Source organism: Ornithodoros turicata, chromosome 4, assembly GCF_037126465.1.
Source record: "Ornithodoros turicata isolate Travis chromosome 4, ASM3712646v1, whole genome shotgun sequence".
Taxonomy (NCBI): Eukaryota; Metazoa; Arthropoda; class Arachnida; order Ixodida; family Argasidae; genus Ornithodoros; species Ornithodoros turicata.
The window spans coordinates 15941464-15966312 of record NC_088204.1 but is presented as its reverse complement, the minus strand read 5'-3'; the positions used below and the strand labels follow the sequence as shown (position 1 = coordinate 15966312).

At 47.2% G+C, this 24849-nt stretch overlaps 3 protein-coding genes across 3 annotated transcripts; 1 reads left to right on the top strand and 2 right to left on the bottom strand.

Moving 5' to 3' along the window:
- Window positions 1-3: 3 nt before the first annotated feature.
- On the top strand, window positions 4-3233 carry LOC135392744 (chitinase-like protein 3). The gene is made up of 8 exons (XM_064623465.1): window positions 4-191; window positions 259-441; window positions 506-750; window positions 808-911; window positions 994-1096; window positions 2641-2841; window positions 2896-3018; window positions 3098-3233. The coding sequence occupies exons 1-8, from the start codon at window positions 92-94 to the stop codon at window positions 3206-3208; spliced, it is 1170 nt and encodes a 389-aa protein (XP_064479535.1). The 5' UTR covers window positions 4-91; the 3' UTR covers window positions 3209-3233.
- A 2717-nt stretch (window positions 3234-5950) lies between these two features.
- On the bottom strand, window positions 5951-15114 carry LOC135391191 (uncharacterized). Its single transcript, XM_064621331.1, has 12 exons — window positions 14935-15114; window positions 14812-14847; window positions 13160-13177; window positions 13029-13082; window positions 12647-12937; window positions 10780-10905; window positions 9217-9398; window positions 9010-9113; window positions 8574-8667; window positions 7630-7803; window positions 7413-7535; window positions 5951-6138 (listed from the first exon to the last, which is right to left on the bottom strand). Exons 1-12 carry the CDS (start codon window positions 15026-15028, stop codon window positions 6019-6021), a joined length of 1416 nt encoding a protein of 471 aa, XP_064477401.1. The 5' UTR covers window positions 15029-15114; the 3' UTR covers window positions 5951-6018.
- Window positions 15031-22990, bottom strand: LOC135391192 (uncharacterized). The gene is made up of 7 exons (XM_064621332.1): window positions 22897-22990; window positions 22745-22795; window positions 21407-21571; window positions 19641-19766; window positions 19414-19467; window positions 16761-16784; window positions 15031-15141 (listed from the first exon to the last, which is right to left on the bottom strand). The coding sequence occupies exons 1-7, from the start codon at window positions 22901-22903 to the stop codon at window positions 15131-15133; spliced, it is 438 nt and encodes a 145-aa protein (XP_064477402.1). The 5' UTR covers window positions 22904-22990; the 3' UTR covers window positions 15031-15130.
- Between the last annotated feature and the right edge of the window lie 1859 nt (window positions 22991-24849).

The following is a 24849-nucleotide window of genomic DNA, read 5'->3' as shown; positions in this document are numbered from 1 at the left end:
CGAGCGGTCATCGCGAGTGGAGCGGTTCGCTGTTCTCCGTTCGGTTTCTGCGAAACATAAAAGTTTAACATTGAGGTAATTTACTTGTCGCATGATAGTGACTGACCTTCCTGCATGCACTTTGCGCTGCTCGCTGATGAGAACGCCTACATATTTGTGGATGTGTGCCCTTATTTCGTCAGGGCAACAAGGTATGTCCATTTATGTAGCAGTGCTCAAAATCCCTTTTTTTTTTCAACGACCGTTTCTATGCAACAGCCTCAATTAAAGAGAAGCCGCTGTGGTGTTTCTACACGCCCCACACACCTAGCAGCAATGTCACATATCAACCGGTGGACATCCCCGTGGAATATTGCAGCGTGGTGGCGTACGCTTATATCGGCCTCACGGATAGCGGGCGCAATCTCTCCAGCCTTCATCCCGAAATTGATTATGGCTCAGGTAGGTCTGCTGCTGCCAAGGGGTATCAATACAGAAAGTTATTTTCAGTCCTAATTTGTTTCAGGAGGGTTCTACAAATTAAAGGGACTAAAGGAGAAACAATTGGATTTGTTGATTTACCTGGCTATTGGGGGCTCCGAAACAGATAGCGCCCTTTTCGGCATAGCTGTGGAGGATGCGAGCGTCCGAGCCGAACTAATCAACAGTATCGTGCTGTGGCTGAATTACTTCGACTATGACGGCGTCGTGTTGCATATCGACCATCCTGAAAGCTATACGACGACAGATAATACAAACGATTTGATCATGGTAAGTTTTAAAGTTCCACTGCGGAATGCCATGTATTATTCTCACACTACGTTGCAGGCTATGGGGAACATACTGAAAGGACATCGGAAAGGATTTTCTGTGATCCTGCCCCCTGAAGCGAGTCGTCGCAACACCCTTTTTTCCCCGTTCGACTATGCCGTGTAAGTCGCACAAAGGACTGAATCCTTCCGTCTTTCTTTTTCCTTGTTTGCCTGAATATTTTAGCAGATTGTGTCCTTACAGGATGCTCGACGTGTATGTGATTCAATGGAGCCATAACATTCTGGAATCGCCCGATGTTCCTTCTTGTCCCGCGCCTTTGTACGCCGATGACGGCTTATCAGTGGTAAGTCGGTCCAGATTTAGCTGAGCTATACGTGGTATGCTCACGGACCTTGTAAGGGACAGAGGGACGAATTTTTCGCTTTCTTATGTGTACCCATCCCACAAGGTCCTATTGATCACAAGGTTGTGGGTTCGAACCCAACTGAGGGCGCCAACAAGTTGGTGGCACGGTTCCCATATAGATTCCGAGGGAAGCGTCATTTCAAGGAAAAGTGTCGGTGTCGATCCGTGGTTAAAACATGGAGAGGGAAGTACTCCGCGTGAGAGAGGAGGAGGGCGGTGGAGTAAAGGGAAGTAGGTCGTCTGCAGAAGCGGTCTTGGCGGCGCGCCAGATCAGGCCAGATACGCGGACGAAAGGTGTCGGTAAGCGGCAAAACGGCATGTAAACAAAGTCACATTACCTCAAAATGACGTTTTCTATGACGTGCGACCAGGACAAGATGGCAGTTTTGCCAAAAGCACCCGCTTGAGGGTACAACAGTGGCGGGTTTCTGTCACCCCTGTGGCCGCCGGCGTGGAAGTAGACATGCGCCGCCGTTGTGGCTGTGTAGTTTGTAACAGGTAACATTTAGTGATAGTTAGGGGTGGATAGAGGTGGACAGTGGTAGTGCGTGGGTCGGCTGAAAGGAGCTATGAAGTATACGAAGCGAGCCCGTCGACTGTGTCGGCTCCAACCGGCGATTTCAACGTGTTGTCTGTGACACCTTTTGTGTAGGTGAATTTGGTAGGTGCGTATCTTCAGCACATAGCACGCTCTTAGACAACGTTCTCGCCCATGATTTGTTGATAACGAGAGGCAGAGCCTATTATGTATCTATTATCCACGGCTACAAAATGGACTACGCCTCCCGAGTCGAGAACGTTGTCATTCGGGAAGATGGTTGGCTAAGAGCGTGCCATGTAGTGAAGTTCATCTTGAAGAGGGTAAAGCAGAACGTTATGTGTACTTCCGCGTTGGCGTCTAATTGGGTGCTACAATTCTTCAGATGACGTAACGATGGATAGAGGTATCTGGACGGCGGTGCGTCTACTCGCCCGAACACGAAAGAGAGTGCGTTTTTGTATTAACGCTGCACAAGTCATGAAGGAGAAGGATTGAACAATAAATTGTAAATAGAATTACGAAGCGTAGAAGAACAATATTACATCTATTAAACCCGTAACTAAATACATGCAGATAGGAGTTCTTACCTCCTTGAATACTAACGCATGTCTGCCGCATTCGTTGCATTACTCATTCTTCAATATTTTTTCTGTCATTCTATAGGGCAGAGCGCCGTATTCTTCAGAACATCAAGTAGAATATAGACAAGGGGATGTTGACATCCTGTTTCTTTTTTTCTTCTTTTTTCAAAAGGAAATTTGTGGACAGGCAAAAACGTTGTACAGGTAACAGCTCGACTGCACCCCTACCCTCAGGAACTGTAGGGTAGAATAGCACGAGTTTATGTACATAACGAGTATTCAGCGTATTTATTATTCGGTAGTAACCCACTGTGTAAGATCCCCAATCTGAATCCAGGCCTCCACACAATGTCTGTGCAGGCTGGCATCCTCAATTCCATCCTATCTTCATACGATACAAGGAGACTTCAGACTATGCTGAACAAGTTTATGTTTACGTTTTCGTTCGCTGGGTTGAAGTATCATATTCATAAGCCGACGGGAAGGCATCGCAAGCTCCGTCCCGTAAGGCGAATGGCGGCCGTGGATCTGCGCTCTGCAACTACCGTGGCCTACCACGAGGTGAGATCGTCCTATAACTACGTCAAGGTCTGGTTTCGATTTGCGCGATTGCAGATCTGCGAGAATGTGGTCAGGCGTCGCTGGAACAGCACATACAATGCTGAATCGGGCTGTATGGACAGCGGTGATCTGTCAACGTGGGTGTCGTACCCTGGTCGGCCGCCCCGTTCCATCCTTGTAAGTATATAGGGAAGAATGATTGCCACTATATACATCGTGAGCGCAAGGTTATCTGAACAAAATGGTGCGCACGCAGAGCCTGATTGGAGGAGCTGTGGCCTTCGATTTGCAAATGGACGATTTCATGGGCCTCTGCGGCAGGAAGAACCCGCTTACCAGGACGTTGTATCACCTGCTTAATAAATAACACTGCGTTGGGGATGTCATCTTAATGTTGCGCAATCTGTGGTGATCCAAAATCTCTCGATCTACTGAGATATCTACATGCTTTTGTACGGGTGTCGGCCATGGCAACACCACCTAGAGAAAGGCTGCTTATTCGTCGACGTAACGTCACAACGAATAGTCAACCACTCAGGATCGTGTTGTCAACGGCCATGGAGGCTAACTACCGTCGTCTGCGAGTAAATGATTCAACGTCCCCACGTACTAAATGGGAAAACTTTAAAATAAAGCTCAGAACGGACCCATATGTTTCTCATGACTGATTTGCTGTAAAGCGTGTTGTATTTTTTGTCTATAGATTCATGTCTACAGGTTCCAAGTTAGCTGCAATCATTTGAGAGTTTTTGAATTCACAGAACGCTGAATCGCAGTAGCAGACGAATTCTGACTATACAGGGTGTTTCACCTAAGGTGATAAAAAATTCGAACTGGGGACGTACTCGCCGGAGGATTGTGGGACTTTCGGCAATTACTTTCTGGAAACTTTTGCCGCCATCGAGGAAGGCTTTGGACAATTTTTAATAGCGGGAAATTTATTTTTGTCAATTGAGCTTTGAAAATTGCCAAGCGAACCTCACTTCACATCGCAACAGAAATAGTGGAAACATTTGTAAAAATTTGGCTTTAGCCCCGCCGGCTTCATTTTCGCAAAGAAGCGCACCCGAAATGTGCGTCTAGAGGAGGAAGTGCCCCCCTTCATTTGTTTTGCCTTTGTGATAAGACGGTTGTTTTGTTTTGTTTGTGATAAGACAGTTGTGACTAGCATCAAGGTCAAAGCAGGTGAAAGAAAGGTAAAACAAGAGGCGGGAACACTTCCTCCTCTATATATGCATCTTCCGTGTGCTCTTCTTTGCGACAATCAAGCAGGCGGGGCTAAAGCGGAATTTTTACTATTTTCTCGACTATTTCTGTTGCAACACTGTGCATAGTTTTTGTTGGGTCTCTGGTTATCCGTGGAGTATTTCATATTTCTGTCAAAAAAAGTGAGGTACGCTTGGCAATTTTCAAAGTTCAATTGAAAAAAATAAATTTCCCTCACTTAAAAATTTTCGAAAGCCTTCCTAAATGGCGGCAAAAGTTTCCAGAAGGTAATTGCCGAAGGTCCCACAATCCTCCGGCGGGTACGTCGCCAGTTAGAATTTACCACTTTAGGTGAAACACCCTGTACATGTCCAGCAGTACAGTAGCGCAGGAGGAAGAGGAGGCAATAAGCAGGCCTGCATCTAGGTGACGTTTGCCATGGGCGCCGTCAGGAGTTTTTCCAGTGGGGGAGGGCAGGGCAGAATGTTTGGAGGGGGGGGGGGGTTCACGGTACGGGGCCAGCATCTAACGCGGTGCGTCAACTGCGCCCGCAACTACATTGTGTTGGCTTGGAAACCCTACGCTTCTGTAACGTAGAGAGAAAAAGGAATCGTAATTTGTGATTGCGTTGCGACGGCAACGTTACTTGCCCCATCCCCCCGTGACGGCGACCATGGTGTTGGCTACATACTGAACTGGAGAAATATAAAACCTGGAAGCTTATACGATTTCGATGTTTCAGACAAAAAAGGCCAGGAAAACATCCAGATCAAGGTTGATCCACCAGCCGGTCGTTACAGGCTCCCTCATCCGGCAACACTGGGGCGACTCAATGCGCCATATGCGGAGAGCGCACGCAACAACGCTCGAACCACTTTCGCTCCCACGCACTCTCCTTGGGAGTTGACCTCTACCCGAGAAACGTCATCATGACGTTGGTAGACAGATTGAAGCCGAAACGAATCTGAAGGGAAGGGCTGGGTTCCACGAATGGGCCAAAGGTCGCGTCTCTTTCAGGGATCATCGTAATCCCGTCAAGACCGTGGCTTTCGGACGCCACCTTGTTCGTCTCTAGCTTCGGGAGCAGTTCAGCTCTGCCAAATTGGTGGCGCTGTCGAACACTATGACGAACAGGGAGAGGTCTATTTTGTGGTGCAAAACGTCGCTGCACGGTCGCATCCAGGAACACAAAAACGTAGTCTACACTCTTAAAAATGAACTTCACCTCATAGCACGTTCCAAGCCAACCATAATCTCGAATGATATCGTTATCTGCCCCGATTTGTTGAAAACGAGAGGCGTACGCCATTTTTGTGACACTTATGCTGTTCATAATTGTCACAGAAAAGGCGTACGCCTCCCATTTTCAACAAATCAGGGCAGATAACGATATCATTCAAGATGATGGTTGGCTAGGAGCTTGCTATGCGGTGAAGTTCATTTTTAAGAGTGTAAGCACTGTGTGAATCAGCTGTAAGAGACGCTTTTCCACTAGAAAAGCGACTTTCACTCTCCGCCCATGCCAACCACACTGACTACAAGCAAGGGCAAGTTGGAAGTACGCACAAGTGCACCGTTCCCCAGAGGGGAGCGCAGGACGGATCCCAGTAGGGCCTGAACTACACAGAGGGAGCTAGTATTCAGATCCCAGCACCCAAGTTGGGAAATAAAACAAGCCCATAGGTGTTTCTAGAGCTCTGAAGATTTTTTTTTTGAGGGGGGGGGGGGCTGGAAAGCGCGGAAGGCACTGTACGCTTGCTCTGCCCTAGGCGGATATTCGCCTAGGGTCTGCGCCTTCCACTTCCCTTCAGCAGCAGAAAAGAATCTGACAGACCCTCATGGAAGGTTGCCGATTAAGCTGTTACCAGACAACCTCAAATGAAATCTGCCTGATGCGTGTAACTTTGTTTCACCTCACATTTATTTTGATAAATATATATATACTATCGTTGCAAATAACATCCGTGAAGGTCAAGCAAGCAAGTCTTGAAGTCTGGAAAGCAAAATGTGCCGCTCCCCGCACGACCCGTCGAAATCATCGCCGTCGACGTCGAACACTGCAAGGCCACCGAGGACGCCCTTCAGTGACACCTGCAAATGTCCAGCTGACTTGTTAGTCCGAAAGGCTCCGTACATGTACTATGCCTTCACAGTTCAAAAGCATCATCTCAAACTTGTCTAATTCCAATAGTGGTAAATGCATCCGATTTTGGCCTACCACGTCGCCATTGATGACGTCATTACTCAGGGCCACGTACGCTTTAAAGTGCGACTACAGACTAAATCACGTGTCTCCAGAATACTACCAAAGCTATGTGTTACTGAAAATCTTGCTTCACTTTACATTCCTGCAAAATATTTTGGCTCTACACTCTTAAAAATGAACTTCACCGCATAGCACGCTCTTAGCCAACCATCATCTCAAATGATATATTTATCTGCCCTGATTTGATGGAAACGGGAGGCGTACGCCTTTTTTGTGACACTTATGCTGGTCATAATTGTCACAGAAAAGGCGTACGCCTCCCGTTTTGAACAAATCAGGCCAGATAACGATATCATTCGAGATGATGGTTGGCTAGGAGCGTGCTATGAGGTGAAGTTCATTTTTAAGAGTGTACGTGATGCGAAAGCTACAGAAAATTAATTTTTATTTTTGAGACCTGTGATGCCATGTTAGGCTCCGCCGAAGCGCCCGGCTCTCATCTGGCAACGTTGTTGCCTTCGTGTCTTCCGGGCGGCTCACTTTTTGCACTCCGTGAGCGGAGCCTCACGTGACATACCATCCCACCGCTCCGACCTTGGAGAAAACACAAAGGACGGAGAAGACATCTCTCCCATTTTCCCGTCTTTTGATCAGCCTTACATGACTTCGCCGGCGTCGTTGCTAAGAGACGAGTGCCTTCTCCAGAACATGACATGATTGCAATTTGTGGGCGTACGCCACTCGCTCATTGCGTCACCGAAGCTTGTAGAGGCTCAGAAGATCTTCAAAAATTGACAGAAATGTACAACGTTCTTAAACAGAACTGAAATTTCGCGTATAGAATCCTTGAGGCACCTTCTTTTCATGGATTAAATAAAATAAACGCCGTTTTCTAAGTCCGGAGTGGCGCTTTAAGGATTACACACATATTTCGATCAAATATGTGACCTGCCTCCCGCAAAGTAACATCGGTTCCTTTGTGGTTACCTCATTCTTGTTAACAAGTCACCAGGAGCGGCGGATCCACGATTTTTCTAAAAGCACTGGAGCACTCGCGGCGACGACTGTAATTGAGGGGAGGTCCAGTGCATTCAGACCTTTCTCTCCTAGATCCACCCCTGCTGGTAACGCATCCCTTGTCCTGTCAACGTACACTTACGAGCCAATATCCACTGGCGGGACCAAAGCACGATGCCCACTCGGTGGCTCGCCCGGCTTCAATGCAGTCCGTTGCCACGTTCGTGACAGCCCACCACTGGCCGCGTAGCACACGTCGGCACACCTGATGGAGAACCACAATCACAGCAACCGTGACCCGGTCAAACTTCACACCGCGTCTCGTTCCCATAACATACTAGGAAGAAAGAAAAGAGCACCTCTCGGTATGGCAGGAATCCGTGGTAGGCAGCCTGCATGAAGGCAGTGACGTTGGCAGGGTTGCGAGCGAGCTCGTCGTCCACGAAAAAGAAGGCACCAGTAAAGGTGACCGAGAGCAGAACCCTGGACATCAGGTTCGGCACGGCATTCAAGGTGCGGTTCACGATGCGCTCCTAGTGTAGTTCAGAAAAAGGAAGAAAGAAATTCACACAGCACATCCCGTGAACTCGTGCAGATGGCATTTGCACTGTATGGGAGCACAGTATTTCTTTATTTCTTACAGGGGGGGGGGGGGGGGCGTTATTCTTTTGCGGCGATACTCCAGCTTTGCATGAACATATCCGAGTACGCAAATCATTGTTATTTTCAGTACAACAATGAAATTGATGCGTACTTCTCATGGTTTAACTTGTCTACGACACTACTACGACATGGCTACGACTTGTCTCTTATGTGAGGGACCCGTGGTGGACAACCCACGGGGATTTAGGCATGACGAATGTCTTTCCCCCTTTATATACTGGCGTCTGATTTTCACAAAACTTTTATGTTCTACAGCTTCCGCTGACACGATATCGAGGCAGAGCTGGCAGCATCACCGAGCTACACGTAATGCTGCTCAACGAGCGGTGTTCATCCGACCCCGTCCCGACGGTCAAGAAACTCCGCATAAGCATAGCAATGCAACCCCAGTGTGCTGTCATGCTGCGAACAAGACATGGACAAACTAGACACCGCTGGACATGCACAACTGGAGTGAGGCGTCTTACAACGAACACGCGAATCAAAAGTCTGCGAAACCTTGCACTAACCACGGACACAGGAGTCCGCAGGATATTTGCTGAATAATTGGTGACGTATGCCGATCGTATGCGGATATTGACACACATTGACACGTGCCATCAACTGAACTACCAATCAATCAAACAAAGCTGCCACTTACCACACTGAGATCAGGCGCTTTGTAGGGAGACAGACAGGACGCCTTTGTGAGTCCACTCACATAGTGGCTTTTCTGAATAAGCTTTAGAGATCCTCTGCGTAAAGACAACGTTTTTCTGAACGCGCGCACAAGTGCGTTAGAAGCGTACGTCGGCACTTTTGCAGAAATTCACTCAACATCACGCCATGATGCGCGTTACTCACAGCCCAACCCATCAACGTCATAATTCATTTGACAGCAACATAATATCCCATCACTGGACGTCTACACCGTAACTCATCATCACAACACTAACTTCAAAACGCACAATTCAGTCAGCGCCCACCACATCAAAACCCATCGCAACATCACATCGTTCACCATCATGTGATGGCCAATGATGTCCAGATGGCCATCATGAGTGAATTTGCCGACCTGAGCTTGAAAGTGTACCAACGTGTTTAAAAGGGCGTTCATGTCGTAACGGGCAAATAGCACTGGGTCCTCCGGCAGTAGCAGAACGAACCCTACATCATCCTTGCGTAGTCGCTCGTAACAGATCTGCATAAAATAATATATTTATTTAAAAAAACAGCCTCCTTATCAATGCACAGACAGACACGATAATAATCTTGACAGAAACGAGACAGCTAGTGAAACACACATGAGCGAAGCGGGTCGTGATGTTAGTCCCCGTGTCATTGGGCTCCAGTGAGAGAACAGCCCCTCGGAGGTCTACCGCGAGTCCGTCCAGGTGTCGTGAAGATATCCACAGGGACACGCCGGTGGCAAAGTCCTGCAGGACGGCATCGCTCGCGGTGAGCAATGCCTGGAGGACCCCGTTCGCTGAAATCAAAAGTTAATCGTTGTGCGATTTGTCTATGTACCATCAAGGCAGCGAAGCCTATAGGACCATTAGCCTTGTTGTTGGACCGTTGGAAATCACGTCTAAGGAAAGAGCCTCGGAACGAGAGCAGCACTCGCCCTGAGATTCGCTGGATTTAACTTCCCTTCTACGTAGGAGATTAGGTTTTATAGGGCGCGCTAAGTAGGCTCCCGGGCGCCCTTTCCCGGGTTCTCAGGAGAACGTACCCCTGGTAAAGGTACTGTAAAGCAGTAGACAAGCATGATATGCCGGTGATGTGACTAGAGACTTTGTTGCTTCTAAATACCATATGCGGAACCATACGACCGACAACGCGCTATAAATATTTTTAATTTGCCATGAAAGACGCGGCGTAGTGGAGCGGTGCGACGCCTGGTGTCAAACAACCCCCTGTACAGCGGGCAACACTGAAAATTGGTATTACACACTATGACATCGGAACTTTGTTATTTTAGTAACTATATTATTAGTTTTCCTGTTTACATATGCATTCTGAAACCCCTGTTAACAGCTTAACCTGTTAACCCCTGTTTTTGCGAAGTAATCCAGTGCTGGCCGCTGTTCGATGGGGGCTCTCCCTACTTCTCTGCTGCGCCTGCGCGCTCCTTTTGTTCGCGGCCTCTTTCGAACGAACAAACTCTCTCTGTGAACCTCTGTGAACAAACAAGTCCCGACGCTGTCTGGCTTCTTGAACGTCTGACACATTTTTTTCAACGGCTCAGCATTTCATTTCAGTTCGCTTATCCGTTTATTACTAGCCACTGTACGTTTATCCTCAGATGTGGATCGTTGTGTGGATTGCAGGGGTGGATTTTATGGTGGATTGTTATGTCGGGCCCAGTGTTATACGCATGCAATGTGGTTGCCGCCGTATGTGTCAGAAGTACGGATTCATTTCGAATACCTATAGCACAGTGTTGCCCCTAATCTTTAATTATAATTTTCTAATTAACTGCACCGTCGATTGGAATGAAACTTGCACAGTTTTTGTCCTGGTGGCTTGGACTATCGAATAGCCACACTAAATGACATTTGATCGGTGCTGCTTTACAGTCTACGGAATCTGTGCGCCCCGTACGCGCGCCACAGCGTCGTCTGCTTTTTGTAAAACAAGCCGCCCATCAATCCCGCCAGACGCATACACCGGACGCATACACCGCAAAGACGCATACACCGGAAAATGCGTCACGAGCCGGATGTCGTACCGCTTTACCCTGGCGTGAGACAAGGGGCGCGCATGGTGCACCCGGGAACGTGCACCGGAAGTTGCTCTGGTGCCAACTTAACGTGCCCATAGTTTCCCCTTCGTGTTCCCGCTAAATGCTCAGGCGGTACACTTACGGCTGTCCCTCTTGCGTTTTTGGTCCGCTGAGTGCAGCATGGGAGGTTGATCCGGCTCGCCTAACTGCACGTACACTTGGATACTCGGATTAAGTCTTTTGAGCGAAGCCAACTTTTTCATCCCTCCTGCATCCACAAGACCTGGTTTATCAGTGTCTCCTCTGTCAATATAGCTTTCGCCACTGACTTCTGTAAAGTGTGGACTGCGCGTGCAGCGCTCCCCTCAGAGGTAACAGGTCCGAATAATTCGTTTGAGTAAAATCTGCGCAGTTTTGAACCGAGATATTTTGTACACATGCTCCCGACATACCAAAGATTACGGATATACCACAACATTTGTTGTGATTTTGCTGCGGAGTCCCACCTTAAAGGGACGGTCTCGTACAGCCGGGGCGATTCCGAAACTTAGCCAAAACTAGCTTCACGAGTACTGTACGGTTGTTACGGTTACGGTTGCTACGGTACGGTTGTTATGGTTACGGTTATTGACGGTTGTATGCGACAACGTCAAAATTTCATTCGGAATAACCAAGTCGTTTTCGAGGAATTTGTCGAAACGGGCGCTTCTCTCATGCATGCGTCACGTATGACGTCAGCCTGCGGGTACGTCGTCGTTGTCATGGTAATTGTAACTTGCAGAAGCACCTTGGGTTGAGTCATCCCCTTTGCTCTCGAAATGGGGACACTCTGCATATACCTCCGCGAGCGGAGAACGTAGTCCGAGCATTGACTGTGGGGTCTCCGATAATGTGGCGCATAATCGGATACGTGGAAGCTAAGTCACGTGTTTTCTTTCCGCGAGTATTTAATGCGGTTTTTCAATAAACACGCACCCCTTCCCCATGTACGTCGTCAGCGACACTTCGGTCTAACCGGAAGTGCCGCCATGTTAAGTCTCGTTCCAAATCTCGCCACGTCCGCTATTCAGTCGGCTACCGCCTAGTGTGCATCGATGCAGTCTAGTTATACGCCTGACCATCTGACAGCCGGGATGACGGACAGCGGGAAACGCTAGTACCTGCTGCGTTTGCGCCGTACGCATTTCTTGCGTGAGCAACGAGATGGCGCCACAGGCGCCTCGGCTAGGCAAGCCTCTTCCAATAGTGACAAGCAAAGGGGTCGACTCAGCTGCCTAGTCAGGCGGCTTCGCGGGCGCGAGGTATTGGAACGCAGCCTTCATTTCGAAGCATGATCATTGATCAGTGTGCAACGGGGAGTGTAATGGAAGCGCGCGTAATATATTTTTGGTCGGAGCTGTAATGCGACCGCGCGCGCCGATGGCCGGCGACTTCAGATTTGTGATTGTGGGTGGGGTTGTCCGGCGACTTTTAACTTGTCTTGTAATGTTAAGGATTAACATAGTTGTTCTAAACCACCATGCTTGCCACTTCTTAGAATGTGCATTTTTCACCTGAGAACTGAAAGAAAATGTACGAGAGTTGCCGCGGTGCCCAGTAACTTCTGAAAGTCGTCAGCTCACGCCGATGCACTAGCGCGCGCAAAAGCAGACGATTTCTGTGTCCTGTGGTTGTTCTTATTGTTGCCAACACAGACCGCGGCATGCTCTGCAATCTTTATCAATTTAATTCGGTTATTTAATAACTGTGGCGTGTTTTGTCGGGTAAATTCGCACTAGTCCATTTTCAACAAAGGGCAATCGAATGGTACACTTTATGAGAGGGGCAGGGGGTACGAGGCCGTCCCTTCGATCGGGCTTTCTTTGCTCCTGGTGGCGTTGGTAGGCGTCGGAAAGCCAGCAATGCGCAGTCCACGTAAGATAGAAGTCAAAATCTTACGCTCAAATTGTGAGCGTCGAACACTGTCGTCTAAAGCGGAGCGTCCCCAAACGGTTTCGTTCAGAACCTACCCCGGCGCTCATCGAAGTCTATGTCTTGAGAAGCCAGGTCCACTCGTATGTCCTTGAACGTGATGATGACGCTCTGGTACACGATGACAGAACACAACCCTAAGGGAAGACGTCCAAAACCATACTGGCTCGACGCGAGGGCTTCACGACGGACGAAGCACCACAGCTGGTGACTCGATGCACCGGCCGCCGTGGTCTTGGACGAGGTCTTCTGTTTTCCGGCCCAGCGCTGTTTCAAGTTCCAAGAGGAACGTCCCCTCACGCGACGTTTCACGAGGTAGTCGTCTTCGCCTAGGCGGGTAGAAGTAAGAGGGGTAGGTTAGGGGTAGGGTGTAGTGTAGGGGGTGGTATGGTATGGTAAGAAGTTTGAAGGAGAACGTACTGTTGTTGAAAGGGTTAAAGATGTCGAAGTTCGTCCTGTTTTCGGACAAGTCAGCTGTAATAGTTGTACTCCTTATTGGTGAGCTCCACGTATCACTTGAATAACGACTATATAGCTATGTCTATACTTACTGCTGCTTTCATTATTCTCTAGGAGATAGCAAAGTACAAGCACATGATGCAGTTAAGCGAGGTTGCGTTTTGCTTCCCAGCAGCACAACTTGACTAACACCTAAAGGCGCAAGTTATTGTTGGAGCTAGAGAGATATGAATGTCTAGCCATTGAAGAGAGAGGACAGAGGCGTAGGATAAGACTAGTGGAGGGTATACCAAGCACGGGAAACTACCAAGATGGAGCATGCGACAGTTGGTTGATTATTACCAGACCGCAGATTTATATGCACTAAAAACCATCGAAATACTGCGTGCAAATATGCAGCAAAAATGACAAAACATGCAATAAAAAATGCAGTATAAAACTGCAGTATTTTGATTTGCTATGCCACGTCTTCTCAAGCTACTACCATTGCAAACGCTTACCGCAAGTGACTAAATAATGGAAATTAATGCAACGAACGCCTCTACTTGTCGTTTTGGTTACAATACACTACAATGTAGCGATCAAAAAGATTTTCGTGGTTGAAACTCTGACGTTTTTCTGGCAGAATGAGCTTGTATGCACCAGCTTCCGTGGCATAGTGGTTATAGGATGATCGCTTTCCACGCAGAGACTGGGTGGCGACACGGGTTCGAATCCTGTCACCGGCTGTGCTGTCTGAGGTTTTACCCTGGGTTTTCCGAAGACTTTCCAGACGAATGTCGGCCCAGTTGCCCCAGAAGTCTGCCCGGGACGCATAATAACCCCCCTGTCCCCCACTCTTTCCTGCTATACTCTCTCCATCTGTCCACGTCTGTACGCCGCTCATAGCCACAGTTGCTTCGCGGCGCTAACACAGAATAAAAAAAAAAGCTTGTCTGCTGAGAAGCTTCTCTCAACGTCGCACGTAGTCACAGGGGCTTACATAAAATGTGGAAGTAACTTGGAACGAAATCTGTTCGGGTATAGCGAGGCACATAAGGATAACCATTCAATACAGAACGAATTTTCTGAGGTTCTGAAAACGCGCTATACTCCATCTTTCGCCACGCACCACGGTTATACACCGTGCCGCACCAGAAGAGCACTGAACCGAATGTCCCGTGGGTTGACCACTCCCCTAAAAAAAAAAAATAATAATAATATGTGTGCATGCGGATGTCCTGCCAGTCGAAACACGAGTTTTATGTAAAAACATGCAATAAAAAAGTGAAACATGCGCTGACCGGCAAAATATGCATTTTCGTGCAAGTTTTAGGGTCACACAAAAGTATTGCTGTGAGTTTTATAACTCGCAGCAATGCTTGTGTGTGACCCTAAAACATGGACATATCATCAAGTGCACACATTGCATGCCAAGGGGGGAAAAACATGCAGATTCGCGGTCTACCCAGTTATATATGTACAGCTGTATGTACGTCTGCATTACGTCGGCAGACTGCGTTCCACGGGAAGGAGTCAAGGCAAGGAGTCTAATAGATTGAGGTTACACCGTGGTTGAGGAGTTCAAGAAACGTAGCATGACGAAGTGCAGCTTTTTGTTGTGACAAGTATCTGATCACATAGCAACACAGTGTAGACAGAAGCAGGTTTCAGGGTCATTATGAAGGGCGCAGGAGACCGCACTCAGTTTACCTCAAATGCGTAGAAGGGACAAACCTAAGTGTAGGATGTTCAGAAGTCTTACCTTTTGATGCGGTAGAAGTCAACTTGTGAAGCGCTTCTGAAAGCAAAAAGCAATACCAAGAAGTTACCTCGAGTGTAGTCGCAAAGAGATGGCACGATATATGTCCGGATCTGGTGGACTTACCTAGCCTGGACGCTAACATAACATTGTAGGTGTAAGTCGTGCCGATCGCTGCGATTGCTACAAGGAGCAGACCCGCACATGCACTGGCTGCCATGACAGACACGAAGAAACGTGCGGGGGTCGTGTGCCTTTAAAACGTATATTTCACGTAAGGAGCGAGATAACTACCGTAATGAAAGATTTCTCTACTTCCTGCTTACACGGGTGCTGTAAACGAGAATAACGATGATAATTATGATTGGCTGGTTTACGTCGAGGGACGACTATGATAATAAATGACGTCATCAAATTATGTGAAGTGCACAGATGCCAGTAGTGGGAAAACTCATGCATATTTTCTTTCGCTTGCACGACAGCAACTTTATTTTCATGATTATAGCTTTTCATACTCTTCTAACCATGAAGAATATCGTGCGTTTCGAGCCACAAGCTATTTCATAGCAGACGACAGCTCCGATGGTTTCATCTGCTATGTGCGACACATTCGATATTCCGACGCCGTACGCGAATGCTCAACATGAGAAGTCGCCTCGTGAGCAGTCTTTTCTTCTTTTTCTTCCACTAGAATATTCGGTGGAGGTGTCGCTCCTGTGAATACATGGTAAATTGGGTGTCTCAGGGCGACAAGCGATACTCTACCCTGAGGTTGCACGACGGACAACCCATTACACAGAAACAATGATCGGAGCTGACTTGTAGTGCGTAAGATAGGTTTGTGATCGGCACACCCTCTTCCCCTCCTTTCGGAATCCCGAAACAGAATGAGTGAGGTCCACCTCACTCTATGTATGACATATAGCAGGACCCGATGCCCGTGCTGCTCAACGGGAGTGCGTCGTGCACTCTTAAAAATGAACTTCACCGCATAGCACGCTCTTAGCCAACCATCATCTCAAATGATATATTTATCTGCCCTGATTTGATGGAAACGGGAGGCGTACGCCTTTTTTGTGACACTTATGCTGGTCATAATTGTCACAGAAAAGGCGTACGCCTCCCGTTTTGAACAAATCAGGCCAGATAACGATATCATTCGAGATGATGGTTGGCTAGGAGCGTGCTATGAGGTGAAGTTCATTTTTAAGAGTGTGGCCGTGCACCTTAGCGTGACGTAGCAGCCGATTTTTTTCCCTTCCACTTCTTCTTTCTTTGTTTTTGTGGGAAATGCGAGCTCACGGGTGCTCTGACGTCACGCTGGGCTGGATACGTCACGGCAGCAGATTGGGCCACGGCATCCAAGGCCACGCCCCTCCGCACAGGGACGATTTCGTAAGGCTTTCTGTACATTCTTAAAAAATGAACTTCACCACATAGCACGCTCCTAGACACCCATCATCTCGAAGGATATCGTTATCTTCCCTGAGTGGTGAAAACGTGGGGCGTACGCCTTTATGAACAGCATAAGTGTCACAAAAAATGCGTACGCCTCCCTTTTTCAACAAATCGGGACAGATAACGATATCATTCGAGATTATGGTTGGCTAGGATAGTGCTACGCGGTGAAGTTCATTTCTAAGCGTGCACACTTAATTTCGCTGTGACAAAACACCGTTCTGCGGAAATATCTAGCATAGCTGTTCCTGATATACGCCCTGATGAACCAAGCAGTGTTTTCGAGCGATCCTGAATGTCATTTCACTGTTCCTTTAAATCCGGATAGTCCTTCCCGGAACGGTAGCAATGAAGAGCCACTGCAGTAGAAATGCGCTTGAATTCTCGGAGCGAAGAGTAATCCGACAATCGCACTCGAAGTGCCGAACTTGAATGTTACAACGAATATTGTTACTCTTATAATAATAGATGTTATAAATGACGTTAGGACTCACGTGTTCGTTGTGTGCTGTCTGACTCTGGAAAGAGTTAGGAGGAAAATTAACGACGTACGTGAAACATGATTATCACTGGACTTTCCCAACGCCACCTATATAAAGGCCTGCTCATTGCCTCCTTTCCCTCCTTTGATTAAGAGTCAAAATTCGTCTACTACTGCGATTCACCGTTCTGGGAATTCACCCGCAAATGATCGCAGCTCACCTGGAACTTGCAGACCGAAGTATTTAGACAAAAGGTGCAAGTCTCTTTCCAGAAAATCAGTTGAAAAAGTTGAGACCTTTTTGCGCTTTATTTACAAGTTTTCCCTTTTAGTACGCGGGAACGTTCAATTACAACTCGCAGACGACGGTGGTTCGTCTTCACGTCCACGACCGCTGAAAGCACGTTCGTGATTGGCTACGGCAGTTGAAAACACGATCCTCATTGGCTGACTCTTAATTGTTACGTCATGGCGACGAGTAAGCAGGCTTTCTCTATATAGATCGTGTTGACTTAGCTTGACTGATGGCTTAAACGACGTGACGTAGTCACTAACAGTAGGCCTATCACGGCCGTGCTTTTAGCGGCTGTAACTATGGAGACGTATCGTCATCAGCCACATCGGTACCCACTAGTAGTCACAGAAAGCCTGTGTTTGACATCGTCTGCGACTATTAGCTGAAGCAGACGACATCCTGACTACACGTAGCACAGGAGGAGGGGTATGCTCTCTCTATCCAGGTGGCGTTGAGGGGGGCTTTGTAGTGTTCCTTATTAACATGAAACAATAGGTAATATGCAAAATTACTTTCACGTAGGGCAACACTGGTTAGGACTTTTTGGTCGGCCATCTTGGTGGAGTCAGGATTTGGGAGTTGCGTATGGGACGCCGGCCGGTTCAGCTGGCGGCCGAAATGACTGAACTGCGACGTTTCCCTATGTATGATGACAACATGTGGAAAAACGACTTATGCGCTCTGCCACACCTGTCAGAGGATAAGTTAGAGTTTTTGTGCTCTTTCGGCACCGCCGTGACGGTAGCAAAAGAAGTCCTACGCCTTCGCCGTGGAAGCGTACACACTGCCTTCTTCACTACTCACGAACAACTGTGACTCGAGATACGTGAACTGCTGTTTTGTAGTGGAGCACCTTGTCCACAATATTGACTAGCACGCGCAATCGAGCTCGAGCAACCGCCCGGTATTCGGTGTTTAGTGCATGCGCCATTCACGTGTGTTCGAAGTGACGGCTGTTTTCCTTCTTCACCACTATACGGTAAAATGTGCGTCCGCCGAAGTTTCTCGACACACTTTTGTGTATCGTACGCTATACGTAAGGGCTCTTTCTATGACGTTCTGAGTTAAAAAAGAAGAGAAAAGCAAAATAAACAGACTGTGCCATCAGCGCAAGGATGTGAAGAGTGTGTTGGTTGAAATTACACATAGCTATTAACGAGAAAGACAGAGGTGGGCACGGATAGCCCGTGTCCGTCTGTCTTTTTCTGTCATCGTGTGCTATGAACTTCGTGTGACTAAGTTACATCTCGCTTGATGGCAATAATCTACTTCTTGTTTAGTGTCTCACCATTTGGAAAACGGTGAAAGGACACCTACAGAAGACAGAACACTGTTAGCATGTAACATGTTTTGCGTGCCAGCAAGGCTCGAGGAGAACAACAATTGTATTTATTATTTCATTCTGAATAAGCTGCCCTTGTGGAAGCCCTGTTTGCGCGATCCATCCACAATGAGGTCCGCACATGGATGCCTTAGTTAACACAGCATCGCAACATTGCGTGATCGCAAAATTCCCCTCCTATTCAACACCTATCTTTTCATTCGCGTGCGTCACGCGATACGTGACCGTTATGCGCGATCGCTCGATCATAGCCTCCTATATACTCAATATAAAGGAGGCTATGGCTCGATGAGAGCAGCAGACGTTCTGGGGAGAAGCTCAAGTACAGTTGGAAGACAAAGGCACAAGCTAACTGACACACAAGACAGCACGTAACACAAGTACTAGCTGTTTTTCTTGCTAGTCCTGTTTCCTTATGTTCGGTATTATCAACGTACACCACCCTCATCACTTAAAAAAAAAAAAAAACGTGGTATACTGCGTGCGTACCATTCACTGCATTTCACGGCCGCTTCTAGGGTTACTGCCAGGCACACTGAACAGAAGTGAGTGATACCAACCCAGTTCCCGTTGCAGTCTTTGGTTCCACGTTTACACAACGGAACGCAGCAGTGCGTGGGCATTCTTGTGTCAATAAATAAATAAATAAATAAAATAACTAAAAAAAGGTATGATCCCGCAGTGTACGTGCACGTACAGGACGATACATGCATTACAGCAGCAGCCTAACGCGCGCGTTTCTTGACTCTACCAATATGGCCGCCCTAGTTACAACCGTTACCATGAGATGGCGCGTCGCATTATGCATATCTCCTATTGCGTGCAGGAAAAGACACCAGTGGTTGCTTTAGGATGCCGTTCGAAATAGAACAGCACTTTCGGACAAATTCGTCCTTTTAGTGCTCCGGCTCATTCAACCTTGTCTGTAGTTGATCCCTTTCGCTAGGTCTCGTTTCTCCTGTATAGCGTACTTTGCCTGCACTTCACTCGAGCTGTACGAAGAAGTCTATCATTGAGGAGCACACAAACCGGTCGTAGTGTTTCTCTCACTGCTGGAGTCCACAGCTTCACCTGCCACAAAGGCTAGAACAAGAAAGGCATTCTGTTTTATATCGATGTCTATAGGAACGACAAGTGCTATGGACGTGTTCAGTAACATATACTCCGGAAGACCTTAACTTTCCTGTTGTCAACAAATAGTCAGTGTCCTGTCGTGACAAATAATAAACTGGAGCTCTCTGCAGCACTAGTCTTACACTGTGTGGCGTCATAGACGCGTTCTTGCGCGGAATCCAAAGTCGCATTTTCATCTGCATCGTTGAGCCTAGCCAGATGCAGAGTGCTGCTGCAGGGCTCGGGGCACCGAACTGTCTCATTCGCCTCTGAAAAATAAGTTGGTGAGACCAATTGCAATAGCGTAAGGCACAAAGCCTCAATTGAGAAAACGCACTAGTGAGGACTGCACCAGAAAAACTCTACGTGCAAACCATCAAGAACGATGAGCAGTGTATGACTGAATTTTTCACTTACGTTGCAATAAGATAACTCGATAAGCGGCTAATAACCGGCAACTAACTCAAAAACCAGCTAATAACCGGCAACTAACTCGATAAGCGGCTAATAACCGGCAACTAACTCAATATGCAGCTAATAACCGGCAACTAACTCAATAATCGGCTCAATAAACTACCAGTAACGTTGCAATAATACAAAAATACTGACCACGTTATAGACATGAGAAATTGATGTTCTGAGGCTGGAACACATAGAAAGGACAAATACATGCAAAGCCTCATCAGATGCCGCTTGCGTTTCCCGTCGTATGAATGTGTGTATGAGTGAGAAAAATGTACGAGTGAAAGGGGGGATGAGTGAGAGAGCGTTTGGTTTGTCCCTTCAGATGACGCGCCCTTGGATGTCGCTGGGGAGGTGTGTTAGCTTAGCTCAATTGGTAGAGCCCTGGACTGGTAATCCAGAAAATGTGCGTTCGAGTCCTACAGCTGGCTAACCTTTTCAGTGATTTCCATCTTTCATCAGGTTATAGACGTTACGGTTCGATGGTCGTGAGTTTCCAATGATAAAATTACTTTCGCTAAACAAGGCTTCATTTTGAATATATCAAAAACGCTGCCGTGGTTATTTTTTCATTATGTTCTATGGTACTGTTCATTTTCTGAACTTAAGGTAGATGAGACCACACCGCTTCCAAACTCGCTTGTGAGCAAGCTGGCGCATGCTCAATGTTGCAAATGAGCTGAACATCACTGAGCAAACGGAGAGCTAAGCGTGGAGTGAGTCAGCATGAACGAGCGGGAGTGACAAGGGATGTAGTTCCGTATCGGGACCACTGACGTTTTTTAAAGGAAAAAACAATAAAAACGAAAATCGAACGCTTTTACGTAAAAGAGGAACTAATTAGGAACGAAATTAAACAGGAGTGACCCTCGTATATTGGGTGAAACGTATAAAAATTAATTTTTATCGCCCGTTTCTTGAAGGCGATCCGCCATCTTTACTGAGGACCTTCTGATCTAACCGGCGGCACAGTCTCATTCCCGCACGGCCTAGTGCGCCCCCCCCCCAGAACCCCCCCCCCCCCCCCACACACACCCAATTTGTCAAACCCGAACTGAGCCAACCTCACTAAAGTGAGGTGGTTGAGCCCAATTCAACGATCCTATACCTTTTGCAAGATAGCAAGTTTCGATTCTGTTAGGGCTGTGTTTCTCCTGCGCTTGAAGTGCATCAGATGGGGTTGTTGAACTGCATATTAAAAATAGTTCTACTCTACAGAATTTTATGATATTTACATTTTGAGATTCAGTATATGGGCTTCTTTCACTTCTATGTAATGTTTACCTTCCAAACGCTTTCACTAATTTTTAAAAACGAGTGTTCTCGATCCGGAACTACTGCTGCTACAAGTGCTGACCTCTCGGTTGTACACACTGCATAGCATTTGCCGAAGTATAATTGGGTGATGGCTGGTATTGGGTAAGGCCATACTTGGGTAAGGACAAACCTTTAGAGTTGAGTATGTTGGGAGCACTTTGCGAGGGCAGCCACTGGTTGGTGAACTGTGGCGAAGCGCTTCTCCTCACAGCCTCATCGCCGAATCCCTCGGCACTGCACATCCCAGCCAAGAGGTGAGCTGTCTTGCGCTGCGAGCTCAGCCCAAGGCTCGGTACTGAAAGAAATGAACAGGGAAGACATCGAAGGGGGTAAAATACACCCATGTGCTCCAATACTTATTGCGTTTTAAAGGCATGGTTGCACGCACAGGGGTCCCTAGAACAGATCGAGAGGTTACCCGTCAAAAAGAACTCGTTACGAGTTAAGTTACCGCGTGACAAATGAAACTAAGTTAATAACGATGTTCTTCAGCCTGAAATATAACTCGAAGTTACGGAGTTACTTTAAAAAGGAACGAGTTACTTCCAAATTACTTCGGACACAAAGTAGCACTACATCACAGGTGCAGCGTGCGTGAGCAGTTGAGCTAGACCTTGAGTTGACTCCGGAGGAGTACAACACGCTTAGATCGTTTTCGTTTATGTCCAACAATTCGAACGCTTTGCATATTATAGTACATACTCCCTGTGGGCGCACAATGGTTTAGCTTCATTTCAATGGCAGCGGTTCTTACTTCCTGAGTAGAATACTGTCATTGATTGAATAACACGTTTTATGGCAGAAAATGCCATGAAAGAACCGAAAAGGAAGTAAGAAAATATGTGGACGTGAGTAAAAAGCGAATTAAAAGTAACTTGGATCTTAGCTTAAGTTACTTTGGCAAAGTTACCTGAAAAAGAAACGAGTTCCTCTGAAAGTTACCACGGCGCAAAAGTACCGAGAAGTTACAAATTACCAAAAAAAGTAACTTAGTTACAGTAACGAGTTACCTCGACCGAAGCTGGGGTGGGACTGAATCTGCTACCTGTGTATGCGTGATTTTGTATCTGCCCGAAGACACTGTATCACCTGTACAGTATTTCGGCTGTACCACGATAGTGATAGTGATAGTGGCACCTAATCCCTTTTGATGCAATGAAACTGCTCCAGGGGGCGCTGAGGTGGCGACGGTTTTAGCCGGTGTATATCAGGTTAGGTCAGGTGAGCATAGGTTAACCTAAACATGTGACACGATTGCTCTTACCTATGCCATGCTCACATGCTATGATTATGACGCTCGCTGTAACACTGACGATGGGTAACACTGCTATAGTATATCTTAATGATATACCATGGCGGCGTTACCAGTGCGTTTCTACACGATTAACTGGTGGTATATCGAGTGTTAGATGGTACGCGTATGATCCAGTATGAAGCATTCACGTATGCGTCAATATTCGTACATTACCTTTCCTCGGTGCGCCTGAGGTTGAAGGGGCGAACTCGTCGATCTGGCAACCTTCGCAATAAACGGAAGGAGACATAAATAACGATCAGTCCGTACAACGTACTACAAGTCGTGCTACTATTTCAAATATTTGGTATAGAATGAAGTCATACCGTCCATGTCGTTTGTATAAGGTCAACGCAGCTACGCGAGCAATGAGTGAACAAAATTGGACCAAAAACCTATAAGGACAACGTGGCGCGTGTGAACGTGCCTAACATTTCCTTCTTCAGTACAAGGATTTTTCTGCCACTCTAAGAATATCATGAGATGAAAGTAACGCCTGTTTGCGACCTATAGGTTGTCCCACAAAACGTGTCATTGAATTATAATAAAAAAACTACGCCACCTAGAATCATGCGGTCAACGGCATTTGTTCTTACTAGGTGTTTGCCAACTCCTGATGTGAATGTCACGTATCGTAAGTTTAATTATGTAAATATTTGCGAACTGAACTAAAAAATTTGCAGAGTAAAGGTCACTTGTCAAGTAAAGCTGCACAGGTCCTGTGTGCACTTTTGTGCGCAAGTAGAGCGGCGCCGTGTGCATAGCAGGTCGAATATTCAGCGAGGAATCTCGCTCTTGCTCGTTCGGTGATGCTGCGTCACGTCAGAAAGCCTCCGCCGCACTGCTCGTCGGTGTTTTACAGGACGTTTTTTTTTTGTTTTTAATTTAATTGCTTTTTTTTATTTAACAAGTAACGGGTTAACCTAACCTTTAAGAACGGGTAAACGCATCCGCTCGTCGGTGCACTCTTAAAAATGAACTTCACCACATAGCACGCTCCTAGCCAACCATCACCCCGAATGACAACGTTCTCGCCCTAGATTTGTTGAAAACAGGAGGAGGAGCCTATTTTGTGCCGTGCATAATGGCACAAAATAGGCTCCTCCTCCCGGTTTTTCCTGGATTTTCCTCAGACGCTCTCAGACATATGTCGGCACAGTTCCCTTAGAAGTCGGCCCAGGACGCACATTCCCCCAGGGCGTCAGTCGTGACGTTGCCCACATACCTGAGGCCGACAACGGCAAGCCCTTTCACCATCACCACCCACCACCACCATCATTTCTAAGAGTGTGATATAGCCAAGGTGGTGCTGAAGACTGGGAGGTGGTGGGTTCGAACCCCAGCTGTGCTGTCTGAGATTTTCCCTTGGTTTTTTGGTAGACTTTCCAGACGAATGTCGGCACAGTTCCCTTGAAGTCGGCCCAGGACGCATACTAACCCACCCGTCCCCCACTCCTTTACTGATGTCCTCTCACCATCTGTCCATATCTTTACGCCGCTATAGCCACAGTTGCTTCGCGGCGCTAACACGAAACTTTAAAAAATGACAATACATGGTACACCGAAAATAGTTTGCGTGGTGGCTCCTAATCGATAGAGAAAAATACCGATATCATTACTCTAGTTCGCAACCGTTCGACGAGCTCTGTCGGCCGTACTCCAAGGAAGAACGAAAAAGAGATAGGGAACATTCACTGATAAAATATACAAACGATTTAGCCGGAATACCTCCAACATTTGTTTGTTTGTTTGTTTATTCGATTCCAGCAGTGTCTGCTTGCCTATCGACGATCAAACTTGACACAAAGTCTCATTGTCTGCTTTAATTGGGCGGTGCGGCAGGGTGTCCACCCATTGCGAGAAATCGTTTGCGAAGGCCAGTCGGTGGCCGCCCGGAACGGACGGCTAGCCGAGCGGCCTGTCATTCGTCTCCTCAAAGGATGTGCAAAATCACCGCGGGAGACCGTTCGAGCAGACCGCCCTGCGCCGTCACCCCTCTCGAGAAGGAGAGAAGAGGAAAAGCGCAAACTTCCTTTTGGCACTCAAAAGTAACGAACGACGCAACGGGTGGATTTCGTTCCGTTTGTATTGCTGTCAAGGTAACTGCATCTTTCATTCCCCGAGGAGAGATTTTTGCACTTTAGTGTCCCTTTAAATGTTGCTTCCTTGTTCTTTTTAAAGGGACGATCGCACCCGGAAACCTATCTATGACAACCAGTATGTTCGGCATCGGCTGACAATCTACTTGAATACTATTACTAAAATCTAGTTAGCTAAAT